Here is a 19,579-nt window from a genome sequence, read left to right as displayed (position 1 = left end):
GTATTGTATTTCTTACTCTGTTACAGCTAAGAACAAACTATAATTAATCAGAAGGGAGCCTTAACAAAGCAACACAGGCTCAATCCCTGGGAAGGGCACCTGGGAAGGCTTACTCTGTTCAAGTTTTAATTTACATTCCAAATTTACCTGGGTAACTTCATGCCATTTTCCACAATTACAATAAGACAACATGAATCAGTATTATTAATTGGGAGAATACTGGCACGGGCCTGGGTTAGTTCCATATCTTAAGATCAAGCCAGATCCTTTGCTAAGAATTTAGGTCACACAGTCAACCAATACTGCTCCAAAGAAGCTAAATTCAAAATTAAGAGGAACTTTAGTGTTTCAACTCAATTACAGTCATAAATGCTGATTAGTTACCTTACAGAACATGTCTCTGAGATCATCTTTTGGGTTAATCCATGATGCAACAGCATCACAAAAAAATATAAAATCCTGTAACAAGCAAGAGGCATTTTAGGTTGCTACTATATTTACAAAATTCAGTAAAAACACTTTTGTAAACTTCAGAGCTTGTCACGACAGACTTAGCTAAAGCTGAAACATTTAAAATCAACTAGGACCACTAAGGAATTAGAAGTGATTGTTTAATATTTCTATTAACTCATTATCTTCTAGTAGCTTATATCAAATTTGAATTTACAAAACAAAAGCAAACCCAGTCTAGCAAGTATTTAGCATCAGAAATAGTCTGAAAGTACCAGATAGTCAACAATAACACAGTTCTGATTAGATTGTAAACAACCTGAAATCACCTGAATTTATACCACATGCTAGTTTGAAATAGATGAAGGGAATTAAATTTAACAACCATCTTGAAATAGTAAACAAATAAAACATCTTTTGCATGAAGCTTATTCTATTCAAATTAGGAGTCTTCATGTCATCCAAACATCTACATTTGACGTTAAAACTTAAGTTCATGGCTGAAGAGAAGGCCCAGCAGTTAAGGGCACTGGCTGCCTGGAAGAGGACCTCAATTCAGATCTCAGCACCCACAGGCCATATACAGTGAGAACCTATTTCAAAACAACCAACCAGAGTTTGGAGAGAGGGCTTAGGGTTAAGAGCTCAGATGATCTTGGAGTGGGCCAATTAACCAAAACCCCAACCAATCAACCAAACAAATGAATGCTGAGTATTTAATTCAGGGTTCCATTATTTCGAGCATGTGGTATAGAATTCAATGGTCTCTTCTGTGTTAGGTCTGGCAAACTGTCTGTTTTACTGAACTCCCATATATAAAATTTGTCAAGCTGGGCGGTGGTAGCGCATGCCTTTAATCCCAGCACTTGGGAGGCAGAGGCAGGCGGATCTTTGTGAGTTCGAGGCCAGCCTGGTCTACAGAACGAGATCCAGGAAAAGGTGCAAAGCTACACAAAGAAACCCTGTATCGAAAAACAAAAACAAAAAAACCCCAAAAAACCCAAACAAAACCTTGTCACTAAATAATTAAATGTCTAGAGGAGGGCTGGAGAAATGGCTCAACAGTTAAGAGAGCACTGACTGCTCTTCCAGGGGACCCGGGTTTGATTCCTAGAACCTACACGGTCACTCATAATAATGTGTAACTCCAGTTCCAAGGGATCTGACACCCACTTCTGGCTTCCACCAGCATCAGGCACACACACAAGGTGTACAAACATAAATGCAGGCAAAACATCCATACATATTTAAAAATTGTAACTGTAATTTTAAAAATGTTTAAAGACAACACGAACTTAGGAAATAAAATAAAAATAAGTTTTCAAATCAATTTCAAAGAATAACTCAATATTCTACTTTAAAGTTCAAACTCAGTAAACTGATATCCATAGATAGAAAGCATGTACAAAGTAAATAAATGGGGTCTAAATGTGCCTGCAAAGGCCTGGTCCAGTGGAAGACAACAATACAACCTTCCTCTCCCAGTCTGCCATTACTATCGAACTTAATGAAGTAGGCTTGAGAAAGACAGCAGGTGTGCTGCCATGCCTTAAGACCTGGGTCAGTCTCTAGGACCCACCTGCTGGAGGGAGAGAACTGACTTCTGTAGGTTGCCCAGACTTTCCCCAGTGTGCCACGGTATGTGTGTGTTCACTCACAAGAAACAGTAATTAAAGCCTACAAACAGTCTTCCTTTACAAATCTGTTATTTAGCACATAGCACTAAAAACAAAGCCCTGTGAACACCTTACTTGGATTACGCCACTGGGATTCACACTGATCATGGTACAAATCCCGCGGAATGCTGAATCTTTTTCTTCATTGTCTCTTATGTTTCTCAGAGAGGTACACCTATTGAATTACAGAACTGAGTTCAGTACTCAAAGTACAAAGTAGATTCAACACAATGCTAATAGACAGTATTTAATGGAATAGGCACCACAATAGATATAGTGATTATACTACATTTTCAGAAAGCTTGACTTTTAAGTTTCTGATATTCCTGTATGTCTCACCCATCTTATTTCAATAGTGTTAACAGTGAAATTCATATTTTCTTAATAGACAATCTATAAAAATAGACAGCTGGTTTTTTTTTTACTTAAACTATTAATCAGCCTGAGCCAAAGAGAGTATCTTATCAAATTAATTTTTTAAAATTCTTTTATGACTTGTATTCCATTAAACACTACTAAAAATGACTTGAGTTGAAAGATTATCAATTGAAAGAAGCAGAACACAGGCTACACTGTCACAATATAAACTGTTACTATACACTTATGGTGTAGATGTTTAACTCTGACATTAACAAGCAACTAAGATTTTGTACGTAACAAATTTAAACATGTATTTAATGCAATTCAAGTTATCCAAATTAATTCTAAAAAAGAAACGTAATGCAAGAACCTAAATTTATAAAATTTGCATGCATCTTAATTTTTCTGGTGGATATTTAAATGCTTTTATGTATAATCAAGCTTTTTAAACACAGCAAGCATGTGACAATCTTATCCCATGCATCAATTAGTCGTTAGCCACAACATAAAATAAATATACATGACGATGCTACTGAAAAACCTCACAAACCTGATAGGACAAGATTAGTCACATGGTTGGCAATGATTAAGGATTGTGATTTTTTTGTAACCAACTGAAAATATATCTAAAAGTGAGATAGAGAAAGAAAGAGTGAAGAAAAATGAATTAAAAAAAAAGATTGAATAATACACACCAGGGTCTTATAAACTGCTGTAGCATGGGGGCCACCTCTTGAGGACAAACGTAACCAAGACGACCAATTGTTATTGCTAAGGTAACGCAATCACGGTTATACACCACCAAACGCCAACCAAGACATGAGCAAATGAAGGGGAGGAGAAAATAAAGAAAACAACAAATAACTCAGAAACAAACCAACAGAATCTGTGTATGATAATAAACATAAGATCTCACCAGTGCTGTTCATTACCACCCCCGATGGAAGGGGCAGCAACATATAGAGCATACTCTTGGAAAAAGGAAAACAAAAGGAATTAAAGGAACTAAGGATTGAGAGAACACCAAAAACCATCAAGTGCTTTTCTCGCTCACCCAAATGTCAGGATTGGTAAGAGATGAGCGGTTAACATGAGTGGGCTTAGAGAATCTTCCTGCAAAGCCACTCCAAACTTCAGAATATGAAATCTTTCCCCAAGAATTATCAGTAAATGTGATTACATTTATGAAGTTCATTCAAACAATCTCTGGAGCTGCATTAATTCAAAATTTCTCAACTTTTTTTTTTATAAGTATTTACTACCTTTAAAAATCACCTACGGATATTAACCCAAATTTTGGTAGCTTTTAAGTTAACTTTTCTCAATTAGTGGGGCTTTGTTGCTTGTGTCAAAATCAATGGTCAGACATGAAGTGCCATGGTGACCACCCAATGAACAGGCTGAGCAACTGTTCCGGTGTATCAAACTCCATTCTGACAAACCTCCAGTAAATCTGGTAACAGCACTAGCCACGAGATAAGATTCTAGTGGAGGAAATTTAGATAGTCCACTGTAATGACAGGTGATATGGACTACAGGAAAAAAACAATCTTTGCTACAAAAGGCCTAACACAAAATAGATAATACCATAGCACTAGAACATTATTTAATTTAAAAAAGAATTAAAAAATGAAGTGGGTAAACATGCTCCATCAAAATTCAGGAATTCCTGACATGTACAAAGAGCTGAAAGAGCTGCAACTCAGAACTGCATCTTGCAATTCAAAGGTACATACATATAAATACATTTATACACAACGGGTAAATATACAAACAGAAAACAAACCATGAGGTGCTTTAATGGTGTTCTCTCAAAAACTTACAGGTTAACCTTTCATAAAAAAAGGGTGGGGTTGGGAGGGTAAAGAAAATGTTTAAGGATTACTTGAAGCAAACTACACAGATAATACTAAAATTCAGCAGATTCATATGAAGCAAGAGAAAGAAAACCTATGTTCGAAAGACACAAAACTATGCAACATTCTCATTAAACAGGCAAGTATGAACAATCCAATGAAACATGCGAGAAAGCAGATGATGGTCCATTGAAAAAGTTCAGTGTAGGATATACTAGTTGGAAAAAGCAAATACAGCACACTAAGAATTGGCCTCAGGGAATATTGAAAATAGAGTAAATTGCTAAAACATGGTGATTTTAATAGTTTAAAGCCCATTCTTTGGGGTAAGGAACGAAGTCAGTAATGTATGTAGCCACTTGGGGCAAAAGTAACTGAATGAGTCCCGTGTGGTTCTCATACTGATTCAGTCCATCAACTTGTATGGCATTATCAACTGTTTCATTATTACTGAGGAATGACCATGCCAGGAGTATAATCTGATAAACAAAGCCAATTTGTTGAAGGAAGTATAAGACATCCACCAGCTGATATCCCACAAGAAACTTCAATATACATTACACTCAACATTTATTTGCAGTTATGCATTCACATTTAAAGATAAATAGGAATGTTTCTTTAGGTTCAACAATATTCTTATAATAGCCAAGTGTTTCCATTCTGAATGTCATGTATAGGTACTGCATTCTAAGAAGATAAAAAAATCTGCCAACATTTTGAAACCATTCTACACACAGACTGTTATAGTTTTCAATAAGAAAATCTAATTTACTCTGAAGTAAACAGTACCCATACAGCCAATCAGCCAGATAACTGTTCCATAATTAAAAGATTTCCTTCCATACCAATAAACATTATAAACTTTAGTTCATGAGGGTAAAACTGTGTAATTTAAAAATACCAAATTAAAATGCCTCTGAAAACTTTCATATTTGAAAAACCTTATTTTAATCTTTATCCAGTTATAATGGTAGGACTCACTTCAACTATGAAGAAACTTCTAGAATTATTACCTCAATATATAAAGAAAGAGACGTGCCTAAACAAAAACCAAACTTAAATATTCATTAGACCTGTCAGAGAGGGTGGAAGGCAAAGAGACATAATCACCCTATGTGTGCTATTGTATGGAAGGCACTCTTTAACACCAACATGCTTTACATAAATGCAGGAGGGAAACAGCCCCTAAAAGAAAAACCCCACCAGGAACTGCTTAAGTTCCTGATTTAACAAGAGTTTAGGATAAAATACAAAATACATATGACATTTTGAGCCAATTAGTTGCTGAATTAAACTATTTTTGGCCATATGTAAATATAAAGTCATTACTTTTCTCAGTAACTTTCTGAATTTAAAATAAAAAAAATCATATGACCCAACGATTAGCTTAGCAAGAATACATATTAGAGGGTAGTGAATTTAAGAATACGTAGAGAACTGTTTTTCCAATGTCCCTACAAACTGGCTACTGAACACAGCTAAACTAAGATACTGTTCTCAAGAACTCAAACCCATGACAACACTAAGGGGCTGGATTGTCAAAGCGAGCTTTGCTTTGGTTTCTCTGCACATCTCGATTTACACTTAAGAAGCAAATCATTCTCTCTTCACCATAACATTTCAGTCATATGGTACCTGTGTTCTCTAACAGCGTCTTTGGTGTGTTGGGTCTGTTAATGATTTCTACAAGCTGGTGTAACACCATAGGGATATAAGGCTGCATCTCTATACCTAGGTCACACCACAGAAAGAGAGAACAAGAAGAGAACGTTAAGACAGCATCACAAAACAGTTTTTCCCTTCCTAACTATGACACAAGTTTGTCTTCCTCCTTCCCTCCCTCCACTCTCTCAGAATCTTAAAAAATTAAAAACAAACCAAAACAGAGCAGTGATGAAAATGATCAAGGCACCTACAAGTACACATAGTTCAGAGGTAAAATAACCTTACCCATTTGAATTGATATTTCCCCAATTGCCCAGGTGGCATTGTTGCAGACTGAAATAAACTCTGGATTTAGATTTGTTCCCAATATTGGCATGAAATCAGCTAGGAAAAACAAAAAGAACAACAAAGTAATAAAATAAGGCTATGTAGTAAATTTGTCAACAGACTTCTAACTAAAAAAAAAATCTAATTAATTAATTAATTATGTATACAGTGTTCTGCCTGCATGTATGACTGCTCACCAGAAGAGGGTACCAGATTTCATTATAGATGGCTGTGAGCCACCATGTGGTTGCTGAGAATTGAACTCAGAACCTCTGAAAGAGCAGCCAGTGCTCTTAAGCTCTGAGCCATCTCTCCAGCCCCACCAGACTTCTTACTTTTAAAGGAAATCTACTAGATAGAAACTGAAATCCAGGCAAAAATTTATGTTTCATCATAAAGCAAATGTTACGGTTTCAATTCTGAAATTGATAAAAATATGCAATTTTTTAAAAAGTTGGTAATATTTTTTTAAAATTACATAGATAATATCTGGCTACTGAATTTTCATATGAAGCTTAAGTATACTTCAGATAGCAGCTCCCCACTACATTTACTTTTATCTTATATGTGTAGCAGTGTTTTGCCTGAATGAATGTGTCTATACACATGAACATCAGTAATACTAACCTGTGCCAAATAATGTCCCTAGATACTGTTAACATTCCCAGACAGCAAAACTGATCCAGGGTGAGAACCACTATCTACTTAGTAACCATCATGGTTGGTAGCATTACCAAAAAGAGGGACAACTAGTTTCCAGGTACCTTCTGAAAAAGTGTACAAAACAAGGGACAGAGAGATAGCTAAGCGGTTTAAAGCAATTGCTACTCTTCCAGAGGACCCAGATTCAGTTCCCAGCAGCCACATTACGTGGTTCAAACTGTCTAACTCAAGCTACAGGAGATCCCGATGTCCTCTGACCTCCCTGGATGTGTATGCACATAGTGCACTTAATGCATAATGGCATACACATGAACATAACACAAATAATCTTTAAATAAAAAAAAGCACACAAACCCATCTCTAAAACAAAGAACCTACAAACCTACACTCCAAACCCTGGAAGTGAACGGAAGCTTAGCTTCTCGACCTAACTGCTAATTTATCACAAATAGTGAGGAGTGGTGTGCTTATTAAATAACACCAGAGGTTCGGTCAGTACATTAAGAATGTCAGTAAGTTCAAGATAAAACCCTGGATCTTTTTAACAATGAAAAACAATGACAAGAAAGAGATTTTAGAGGTAAGTTCTGAAATACTGAGTTTAAAAATATCCATGCTCTTTTTGTCTATGGACAGCAACACACGGGAATCATGGTTTAACATGTATTGACAACAGAGCTTTGTTACACACTTGCATGAGCAGCTTCTCATAACAGTGTTTTATAGGGGCTGGAGAGATGGCTCAGCGGTTAAAAGCACTGACTGTTCTTCTAGAGGTCCTGAGTTCAATTCCCAGCAATCACATGGTGGCTCACAACCACCTGTAATGAGATCTGGTGCCCTCTTCTGGCCTGCAGTGGTACATGCAGGCAGAACAATGTATACATGATAAATAAATAAACTCCAAAAAAGTTTTATAATTTAGAAACTGGGAAGTCGTGCTGCATGAATTTAATCCTAGCACTCAGGAGGAACATCAGAGGAAGGGAGATCTCTGAGTTTGAGGCCAGCCTGGCCTATAGAGAGAGTTCCAGAACAGCTAGAGCTGTTACACAGAGCTGTTACACAGAGAAATCCTGTCTCGAAAAACAAAACAAAAATACATACTTATATATAAGAGTATTAAACTAAAACCATAATGACTTAACATACTATAGTAGACGTTACTTAAAGTCCAGAAATAGTTGATTCAAAAGCATATTCCTACTGTGTGCGGTGGCACACACCTTTAATCCTAGCACTGGGAGGCAGAGGCAGGTGGATCTCTTTAAGTTCTAGGCCAGTCAAAGCTACACAATGAGACAGGAAAAAAAAAAGGGGGGGAGTGGTGGACGACATATTTCTGTCAAATTAGATTGTTAATTGTAGTTTGGTGAAATTTGTTTTTAATAAAAATACAACAAGGGGTTGGGGATTTAGCTCAGTGGTAGAGCGCTTGCCTAGCAAGCGCAAGGCCCTGGGTTCGGTCCTCAGCTCTGGAAAAAAAAAAAAAAAAAAAAAATACAACAATTAGGACAGATATGATACCCCACACACCCAAAGCAGAAAACATTCATACCTATACAAGGCTTAACATGCTGAAAGCAAGCTTTAGTCAGATCACCTAGTAAGGCGAAAGAACTCTGCCGAACTTCAGGCATTTTATCCTACGAGAAATAAGAAGAAATTAACTTCTTGTAACACAGAGAAGCAGGCTCCAACTCATCCATTCTTCCAAATCTTACCTGCATGCACTGATACATTAGTGTCAGGATGTTACTTCGGGCTACCAGCTGCTCGATGTTGCCTCCCAGCCCTTCAGCCAGGCCACTGAGTAAGTCGAGAGCCACAATCATAAAATCTTTATCTGGAGCTTCATATTGTTCTGGTTGAGCATTGTTTAGCTGAAATTAAAAACATTGTCTTTGTTGCTGCACATTGAATAAGTGGGTACATATTATACATATCTCTAAAATTATGACAGTCAGGAAGAAAAAGGTATTAAAATATATATATGTGTATATACAGACACACACACACACACATACATACCATGGCTTGTGCTAGAGTCTTCTGCACTAGGTTTACACAGCGCTGATACACAGGTTCACAATACGGAAGGAAACCAGACTGCAAGGCTGTGGCAACCGATGAGAGGCACTACAGAGAATCAAGGACACATACTAAGTTTTCAGATTTTAAAGTCTGTCATCTATGCACCTGTTCTATGATGCTATCACAGCTGGCTTATCCTTTCAAACCTCATTTGTTGTCGATTTGTCAGCCAATCAGAAAACAGTTAACCTTATATTACATCAGGTGTTATAAGCAGTCTAGATGTGATTTATACAGAGGTATAGAGGGTATGTATAAGTTATACACAAACACGACATACAACTTGAGCATGAAAACAGATTTTGGAGTGTGAGGAAGTGAGTATGCCAGGCAGACTACTGTGCCTACGGTACAGCAGTGGCATGACTATCATGGAGCAACCAACCACTCTGTCATTTAATCAAAGCCTTGTTCCACAGGAGAAAATTCATATTTGAGACTGTATACCATGTCCAAAGGTCATGGTTAAGATGGTCAAAGACCTCTGGAGTGAAACTACTGTTGTTTTTTGCTAAGTGGATATGTTGTCAAAATACTTAAATATTTACACTTACAGTCAGATTAACCTTAAGCTTAACCTTGGTCAAAGAAGCTTCTTTTTGCATTGGGAAGCAGTCAAGGGCTGAGAATAACTGACTTTTGAATGTTCAGCCCTAAATGAAACATCCATATACTCCTTTCCCCAAGTTCAGGGAACAATATCATGGAGGAGGGGTTAAAAAGAATACAGAGCTGGAGGATGCAGAGGAGTGCTATGAAATGCTGTCTTCTGGATACGACAAGGCCACTGTACTCATACCTCACAGTGGCACAAGATCAAGCTGGTCAATATTCCAGAACAGATGGGAGAGGGGCTCATGAAGGCCACCCCTAATTGAGCAGCTACTGGTTGGTCACTGATGGCTGCTGAACTACAGAATAGTAATTTTTCCTTTGGGGTACACCTGCTGGCAGGCTGCTCTGGCAGATGGTGCCATGCTCATAGGCATACATACAGACAATATTAATTGGACTAAATAGGTTATTTAAAAAGAAAACAAAAACAAAACGAACAAAAAAACAGGTATGGTGAGATACTCCTTTAATTCCAGCACCTGGGAGACAGAAGCAGTGGGATCTCCATGAGTTGAAGGCCAGCTTGGGGTATATAATGAGTTTCAGGACAGCCAGGGCTACACAGTGAGACCTCATCTTAAACAAAACAAAGGCCATTTAAGTGGGAGGGATGCACAGGGATGCAGTTTTAGAAGTGGGAGAGAAAATTTGGGTAAAATACGACCAAGATACATTCTATACATGTATGAAATTGTCAAAGAACAAATTTTAAAATTCTGCAAAACACAAGTTATGGGCTGGAGAGATGGCTCAGAGGTTAAGAGCACTGGCTGTTCTTCCAAAGGTCCTGAGTTCAATTCCCAGCAACCACATGGTGGCTCACAACCATCTGTAATGAGATCTGGTGCCCTCTTCTGGCCTGCAGGGATACATGCAGACAGAACACTGTATACATAATAAATAAATCTTGAGAAAAAAAAAAACAATAGCCGGGCGGTGGTGGCGCACGCCTTTAATCCCAGCACTCGGGAGGCAGAGCCAGGCGGATCTCTGTGAGTTCGAGGCCAGCCTGGGCTACCAAGTGAGTCCCAGGAAAGGCGCAAAGCTACAGAGAGAAACCCTGTCTCGAAAAACCAAAAAAGGAAACAAAACAAAACAAAACAAAAAAAAAACCAAACCCACAAGTTATGTGCCTATTCAGCATTTCAACAGAAACTGTTCTGAGAAACGACTGACACTCTTATCACATACAAACATTTTGGTTCAGAACATGTCTGTGATGGATTACACTGTTGGAATAATGGAATATCATCAGCTCAGCATACCTCAAGTAAAGGGAAGAGATCTTTGTCTTCATCCTTTAACATGTTCCATTTCTGGATCAGAGGAGGCATCAGCATCTGGATATATTCCTGTTTACACAATGAAAAACACAGAACTTCACTGTCCTGTCAACAAGTTAGTTCATTTTGAGTTCATGAAAATTAGGGCCCATTTGGAGCAACTGTGCTAAACTTTTACAAACCTACTTTTTTTTTTGTAATCTACTTTTTTTTTTTTTTTTTTGGTTTTTTGAGACAGGGTTTCTCTATGTAGCTTTGCACCTGGCCTCGAACTCAGAGATCCGCCTGGCTCTGCCTCCTGAGTGCTGGGATTAAAGGCATGCATCACCACCGCCCGGCTGTAATCTACTTTTACAAATACTATTTATTTTATTTTATAATTTAATTTAATTTTACATATCAGCCACGGATTCCCTTGTTCTCCCCACTCCCGCCCCCCCCAACCTACTTTTAAGACCCATTCTTCACTTTATAGTTTCCTTAAAATTTTTCTACTGTTTCCACTTTTGAATTCGTATGACCCTGATTTAAAGTGAGTTAAGGCTCTTCCTACAGTAACCATGTATCTTATCAAGTGGCTGCCCGCAGGGGCACTGAGCTATGTTCAAAGTCTCTGAGCACTATCTTTGAGAGCCTCACCTCAGTCCACACTGAGACAGACAAGACACTCTGCACTGCTCTTCAGCATTTTCGATCTACCACTCCCATCGAACTCTAACATGGTAGACTCCTAATGCCTGCTGTACTCTGGGAAGAAAGCACAGTGTCTGGATGCAGCAGCTTTGAAGCTAGTGCTAAGGAGTGCTTAAGTGGCACTAAGTAAATGTAGAAACCCAGAGTACGAAGTCTTTTCTATCCCTTTCCTCCAGACACGATGCTATTGCTAATGTCTACACTAACCATCAGCTTGTTTCCATTGCTCCCTCTTTCCTAGAGAGTCTCAAAGGAGCAAAACCTAACTGTCCCCATGTCTCCATCTTTTCACTTTGAAATACACACTATGGATTTATCGCAGCTTATTGTAATGTCCCCACAGCAGTCATCTCAGATCTTACTGGCTTGTTTAAATGATGTCCCACTGAATCTGCTAGCGTCCCTATGGCATCGTACAGAATGAGCAGGTTCTTATGCTGGTATTTACTGAAGGCGAAGACGAGGGTATCGAGTATGTAAGCAAGGTACGGGACAAGCTCTGTACAAGCCTCCTCTTCTAATGTTGCAAAGGCACTACAATGAAAAAGAGAAACACAGGAAATGAAGTCTCCTGTTCATTCGAGATTATACAGTACACCACGTGTGTCTCCTTGCCTCACTCTACATGCTTACAATGGGTTTTCATATTTTTCATTTCCCTCATAAATTCTTTTATGTGTATATCCCTGGGTCTGCATGTGCCCCACATACATGAAGGAATCCTTGAAGATTATATTAAGTATCTAATCCCCTGAAATGGAGTTACAGATGATGGTCAATTGTCATGTGCTACTGGGAACTGAACCTTAAGTGTTCTTAAGCGCTGAGCCTTATCTCCAGCTCGCCCTCTTCCTTTAAAAAAAAAAAAAAAATTTTTTTTTTTTTTTTTTGAGACAGGGTTTCTGTGTGTAACAGCCCTGGCTGTCCTGGAGTTCACTCTGTAGATCAGGCTTGCCTCAAATTCAGAGCTCTGCCTCTGGGATCAAAGGGTACCACCACTGCCTGGCTCCTCCTTTCTTAATATGCTACTATGGTGAGATCTAAAACTATTAAGACTTCTGGTCCTTGTACTTATCCATTCAACAAGTTTATTTGGTGCTTACTATTCATATGGTTAGAGTGCTGGGAATGCAGCAATCTGGAGTGTAAGCTCCAGGACCTAGATTTAAACAAAAAACAAAACCAAGTGTATTAGTGATTGCTTGTATTCCAGAGCTGGGAAGGCCCTTGGTAAGCCAGCCGAGCCTAGTACGCAAGTCCTAGGCTAATGAAAGATGCTGTCTCAAACATGTGAACACACACATATAGAACACTTACTGATAAGCTGGAATGGCAGGTAAATGGCCAAGTGCTTGCCTGGCATGTGTATCTGAGGTTTGATCCCTAAACCCACATACGGGTCAGTGATAAAAGGAATTTAGAGTTAAAAATTTAATGGTAGATACCCTTGCTCCAGGAAACAGAAACTAGTAGAAATGAAAGCAAATAGTTCTGATGTGAGAAGAATGCCCTAAATCCAAGAGAAGAGCTACTGGCACTGATTCACCAAGCACACAATGTCACTGTGGATACACCAGAAGTCTGCAGGACATTCTGTCAAGTTATGCCAGGGGGTCTGTAGACTGAAGATTTATCTAGAATGTTGTTATTTCTTTGAGAATCCACGAACACTTCAGTTGACAGAATAAGAAAGCAAAGCTTGTGTCTAGCTAAAAGTCACATTTTGTTTAACAAAACCATGAGTAAAAATATTTCCTAGCCAAAAAAAATTGTAAAATATGATAATGTGCAAAGACCCAGAGCTACAAATCATTCCTATTAAAACTGAACCCAGGAAAACTAAATTTCCCATTGTAACTGCAACACTGTGTGTTATAAGCACTCCATTGACGGTTGGATGTCAATACTCTACTATCCGTTCAAGACCAGGCTCACTTTCACAATCAACACCGTGTTATGAATTGTCGCACCTGCAAGCGGCTTCTTGCACTCTCTTGTTGCTATCCAGGATACGCTTCAGCAATTCTGTCATTAATGGCTTCAGGTATGTATCTGGGGGCTGGCTGACTACCCAGTGTGCATAGCGGCTAAGAGTCCAGCAGGTGATAGAACGCACAAGAGCCTTTTTATCAGAGAGGCACTGAATAAGGTGAGGAATGAGCTCGGGCAGGTATGGAATCATGCCTTGCATGCAACCTAGGAGAGAAGAGCAATCTTTAAAAGAAGTGCTAAACTCAACTGTATATAGAAAGGACACAAGCATCCATAAAGAAAAATTTAGTAATTTCCAGTGCTACAAACAGAAAAGTTGATACTGAATTATTTAAAATAACAAACCAGAGTTAATTGTTCCTAGGTATCTTATACAAGGTTAAAATTACATTTTATTATAAATTTTGTCATGAAAATACTGGTTTTCAAAGATGCCTATAAAATGTTTTAGGATAGATATTTACAGCTAAGACAGGACAAAAGAAGAATCCTTTCTAGAGGGTAATGACATTTGTTTTACCAAGTTTCCTAGATTTACCTGGGGAATAAAGCTATTTCCCAAGCAACAGCCTTCAGACATCAGATTTCTACCTTTTAGTTTCCTTTACTGTAACAAAAACATCTGTAGAGCATATGGCTGGGATTAGAAGTGGGCCTGTCATTGTTTGTAAGAATAAAGTGGTACCTAGTAGGGATTTACTTTAAGGCGGCTTCTGAATTCAATCATCTCTTTTAAGTTCAGTATGGATCATAGTCTTGCAAAGCAGAGCCATGTAGTATGTGAATTCAGAGTGAAGTTTCTGCTTACTAAGTTAACAATTCCTTAAATAACCTAGCCTTATTAGTATCTATTAAGAACTTTGTAATTCAAACTGGACTTACCTTCAGCAATTGCTCCTAAAACCAAGATGCCTGATTCTTTAACAACCCACTCGTGATGGAAAAGAAGTTCTTTCAGAAGTGGTAAAATGTGTGGCAAGAGCTCATCACGATAAACATTCGCGAGAACATCTAGAGCAGCGGCAGAACATTTTCCTAAGGAAATACATTTGATTAAGATACTCCGTTCTGTACTTGATTACAAATTCTTCTATCTTTGTGGAAAAGTCTAATGTTCTACTCAATGCAATGCTTCCAGAATGCCACGGTTATTGTAAAAGGTCAGTGGCAAAATGTGCTCACTTTAAAGCAAACAGACAAAAATAAAGTCACACTTAAAACAGCGTTCTACTCAGGGCCAGGCCTACAGTGGCACATCTCTCAGAGGCCAGACTGCTTGACACTGAGTTCCAGGCCAGAGAGGGCTACAAGAGACCCCCATCTCAAAAACAAAACAACAAAATACCAGCTTAGTTCTATTTAACATTTCTTTCTTTCTGATTTATTTACTTATTATGTATACAGTGTTCTGTCTACATGCATGCCAGAAGAGGGCATCAAATCTCATTATACATGGCTATGAGCTGTCATGTGGTTGCTGGGAACTGAACTCAGAACCTCTGAGCCATCTCTCTAGCCCTCTATTTAACACTTCTAATAGTAGATAATTTAGAATCAAGTCTATTATTATTAATAGTAGATAATTTAGAATCAAGTCTATTATTACTATTATTATTATTTCTTCTTCTTCTTCTTCTTCTTCTTCTTCTTCTTCTTCTTCTTCTTCTTCTTCTTCTTCTCCCCCCTCCCCCTCCTCCTCCTCCTCCTCCTCCTCCTCCTCCTCCTCCTTTTCAAGATAGGGTTTTTCTGTATATCCCTGGCTATCCTGAAACTCAACTCTGCTGACCAGGCTGGCCTCAAACTTACAGAGATCTGCCTGCTTTGGCCTCCCAAGTGCTAGGATTAAAAGAGTGCACCACCACTGCTGGGCTCAATAAGCATATCATTTATATGGAAGTTAGCCACATAAATTGGAACAAAAGTCATTACCACATAAAATATTTTAGAAAAATTCTTTATATAACTATGGAACTATAAACCGACTAAGATTTCATTAACAAGATAATCAAATTAAAATAACAAAGATATAACGTATACTTTTTTCCAATGTAAACTAGAGATAGCAAGTAGTTGATTACAAACTTCAGTCAATAGCAAAGCTTTGTATAACAATAAAAGCTGTTACGTTGCCCACAAGAAACACTTCATCTATTAAAAAGGTCTTAGTTATCATACACACGGTAGATCTGTACAACTGAATAGCACAGTGGCAAACAGCAAAAGAAAATTTCTGTGCTGAAGCTACACCGAAGAACAGCAAGTATACACAATCTGGTGTCTTTTGGAAATCTGGCTTTAGCCCTAAAAGGCTCATAGGATTTTCCATGTGGCAGGGTAAAGGGAAATGAACATGAACAATTGTTGAACGAAACCTATTGTCAGTACCATCTATCTATGCCAACCTATCAATCCCCTTCCTACGAAGGTTGTTGGGAGTGACTAAATGTGAGATGCATACAAACCCTCTGGCATAGTGCACGGCAAATTAGACATGCAGAATAGCAATTATGTGTCCAGGATGACAGAGATTGCAAGACAATCATAAAGTTATCAGAAACCCCAACACTTGGAAAATAAGAAGGGGTAGGTCCTTACCAGGATGTTTCTGTGGCAAGGGGCATCTAACAAAGTATGGAGACACTGCTAATTGTCATAACTTGGATGCACATCATCAAAAATACAATTCTAAGTTTTGAATATGATAAAATGGAGAAGATCCCTATTCTTAATGACAGTTATATCAAACATATAAAAGCTTGTTGGGAAAACAGGAAAAGCCTTCTAAGGAATGTAATGATGTACAGGGCATAGTAATGGTGCATGACTGTAATCTTCATACTCAGGAAGCAGAGGCAGACAGACTGATGAAATTTCGAGGTCAGCCTGGTCTATTCAGCAAGCTCCAGGGCTAGATAGTGAGACTCTGAATGGGTTGGGGGGAACTCCAACAAACAAGATGAATATGATTATTAAGCACCAGAGCATGCTCTAAGGGAAATAAAAATCAAAGATTCCTAGTCACATTCACTAGACTGGCAACAGAACAAGAGATATGAATGAGAAACAGACGCTGATACCACTGGGGGCAGAGGGAAAAATGTGCAGCCACCAGGTAAAACATGCTGCTGGTTAGAGCATCATGACCCAACAAACCATATGCTGGATACATTGGCCAACAGATCTGAAAACACGACCACACAAAAACCTGCACACAAATATCCACCAACTGATGAAAGGAAAAATATGTGGTACAGGAAAAAACTATGGGCACATGCTACAACATGGCGGCCAAGTCAAAGCTGGTCAGGAAGGGCCATTTATGAGCAGCAAATCCTTAGACAGACACAGACTGATGGCTAGTGGGTATGGGGGTAACAAAAATATCAACATTAATGAACATGGTGATGACTGGACAGATTTACAAATCAAACTCACTACATTACTACGCTTTTCTTGACGAGGTCTCACCACTTAGTTCAGGCTGACATCAAGCTTCCCGAGAACTGGATTACACACCAGCAACAGTTTATCCAAGTGAGCAACTGTGCTTCCTCCACCCGTCCGACTTACTCAGATTCCAGTCAGAAATTGTATCATCATCATCAATCTCATCATCGTCGTCATCTTCCTCTTCAATTCCATCCTCTTCATGCTGCTGAGCCACTGTCCTGGAGCGATGAAACCGTGGCCTTATGTCCTGCTCACTATCAGGAATTGTCTCATCTTCTTCCACGTCACCCTGTTGTTATGGAAACAGAAACCTTCAGTGGCTATTTCATTTGAAGCTATTTATACCTACATAAGCAAAGGAAGCAGAACACCATATAGGTCATGCACAGGATTCTGGAGTGTGCTTCCTGAGAGAAAACCACTCCCCTCCACAGTAAACAGGTCTCTGTGAAAGGGGCAATAGAGTATATGACATGTGCTAGGTTACAGGCCCTTTTAAGTACTAGTTGGTGCAATAAGAATAACCCAAATCAAGTTCAGATCAGCATATTTAAAATAAACCCAGAGAGTAAGATGGTCTTAACAAATAAAATAAATTACAAACTAAAAATAAAATAAACACCAAATACCTTTGGTCAAAGGTAAATTAAGGAAAACCCCAATGTCACTACCAATTAAGGTATTACTTACTACCATAAAAATTGATCATGCTTGTTCCACTTTGAACATCTGTAGCCTATTACAGGTAACAGGAAGTCTTTACACAGGGTCCAGCTTTAATTTTTTTAAAGATTTAGTGTGTGTGTGTGTGTGTGTGTGTGTGTGTGTGTGTGTGTGTGTGTGTGTATGTATATGTATATATTGCAGGCCAGAAGAGGACACCAGATCTCATTAACGGATGGTTGTGAGCCACCATGTGGTTGTTGGGAATTGAACTCAGGACTTCTAGAAGAACAGTAACTGCTCTTAACCTCTGAGCCATCTCTCCAGCCCCACAAGCTCTATCTTAAATAAATGTCCTAGTGATCACATTCAAAGCTTTATCACCAATACAGATGTTATGCTCCCTAATCAGAGAACTGTTTCCTTACCTTAAGCAGGATGATGTCTATATCTGAGTACTTCATGCCATTCACTAACACAGGAATCAACCTAGGGAGAATTAATGAAACAAAGATCTAAAGATCCACAGAATTTTAAGTTGTCTTAACAACCTTATGTACACTAATTAAACCAATGATAACAGTGGCAATATAGTCTTTGAGCATATCCAGTGATACGTTGCTGCTCCTATTAACTCAAGGAATATGAATGGGACAGGTTTAAGAGATATTGGTCAGTCAAACCTTCATGCTCAAGTTCCAATATAGCAGACCAATACAACAGTAACTAAACACTTTAATTATGCTTCTCTGTCTAGGTAGGGTTCATCCTCTGACCTCCACATGCCTGTTCTGGCAGCTGGGCATCCACCTCCAACACACGAATAAACTATTTTCATGTAGTTTAAGAAAAGGTAATCTTGAAAATCTATTCATATCAATAATGAAATCCGACTTCTTCAGAAGCTCCCTCCAAGGCGAGTAGGAGTGTGCTGAGGACAAGCAGCACTTGACACTTACTTAGGCAGATGCCTTACAAGTACATCTTTGCAAATTGGCTGTTCAGCCAATGTCAGCCAGAATTCACAGGCCTCCAAAGCCACGTTCTCATCTTGGTCTTGGGTCCTTTGCAGCATGTACTGTGAAGGAAATCCATAGTACTCATCAGTTTATCCTGGATAGTACACAGTAATTTAGTCCTGATCCTACATTCTATAATCATGGTTTCCAACCTGTACTTTCTCTCTCTCTCTCACTCTCACTCTCACTCACTCAAAGCCATGTGCCTTTAAAACAAGACTAAAATTTAAGAACCACTGCTTAAGAATGAAGTTCTGATTTGTATGCATTACTGATCTGCTTCTGCGCAGAGGTATAGGGAAACTGCTGGATTTTCTGACATGTCAATGTTAATCAGAGAAAAACAAAAATAATTCCGTATGTCTTCCTTAAAATGAATTTTAAAATAGCAAGTTGTCTCTTGTAGATACTTTTCTCCATATGCAAAGTGATATAAGTCAATCTTTTTTAATTTGGGAAAAAAAGTTATATTTCTTTCCACCTTGTTTTTGTCTTCTGGAGACAGGGCAGATGAGCATGGATCCTAGGCCGGCCTGGAGCTCACATGTAGCCTATACAGCCTCACACTTAGGATCCTCCTCCTGTGTCCTAAGTGAGGGAATTATAGGTATGCATCACCACACCTAGCTCTAACATTCCTTAACTACAATTTGTAGTTTCAGCAAGGTGTTTTATCATGTGCTCTGAACACACGAAGTTGAATTCACTCATGGGATTTCCCAGTATACCTGGGACTGGAATCAAAGTCAATCGACAAATTTCTAATACACTCT

At 38.6% G+C, this 19,579-nt stretch overlaps 1 protein-coding gene across 3 annotated transcripts in view; it reads right to left on the bottom strand.

Moving 5' to 3' along the window:
* Tnpo1 (transportin 1) overlaps positions 1-19,579 on the bottom strand; it is an 86,211-nt gene that overhangs the window by 8,226 nt on the left and 58,406 nt on the right. For 2 of the 3 annotated variants that reach the window (XM_059276247.1, XM_059276248.1), the window contains exons 9-23: positions 18,747-18,865; positions 18,216-18,276; positions 17,245-17,413; positions 14,557-14,709; positions 13,653-13,878; positions 12,045-12,216; positions 10,972-11,058; positions 9,029-9,136; positions 8,722-8,880; positions 8,556-8,643; positions 6,293-6,391; positions 5,978-6,073; positions 3,182-3,257; positions 2,202-2,301; positions 385-459 (exon numbers count right to left, since the gene is read on the bottom strand). In XM_059276247.1, coding sequence (XP_059132230.1) covers positions 385-459; positions 2,202-2,301; positions 3,182-3,257; positions 5,978-6,073; positions 6,293-6,391; positions 8,556-8,643; positions 8,722-8,880; positions 9,029-9,136; positions 10,972-11,058; positions 12,045-12,216; positions 13,653-13,878; positions 14,557-14,709; positions 17,245-17,413; positions 18,216-18,276; positions 18,747-18,865 — 1,788 coding nt within the window. Of the gene's footprint in view, positions 1-384; positions 460-2,201; positions 2,302-3,181; positions 3,258-5,977; positions 6,074-6,292; positions 6,392-8,555; positions 8,644-8,721; positions 8,881-9,028; positions 9,137-10,971; positions 11,059-12,044; positions 12,217-13,652; positions 13,879-14,556; positions 14,710-17,244; positions 17,414-18,215; positions 18,277-18,746; positions 18,866-19,579 lie in introns of those variants that run through there. The other variant, XR_009382019.1, reaches the window with a different exon arrangement.

This window comes from Peromyscus eremicus, chromosome 11 (assembly GCF_949786415.1).
Source record: "Peromyscus eremicus chromosome 11, PerEre_H2_v1, whole genome shotgun sequence".
Classification (NCBI taxonomy): Eukaryota; Metazoa; Chordata; class Mammalia; order Rodentia; family Cricetidae; genus Peromyscus; species Peromyscus eremicus.
This window is presented reverse-complemented; position numbering and strand designations above follow the sequence as displayed.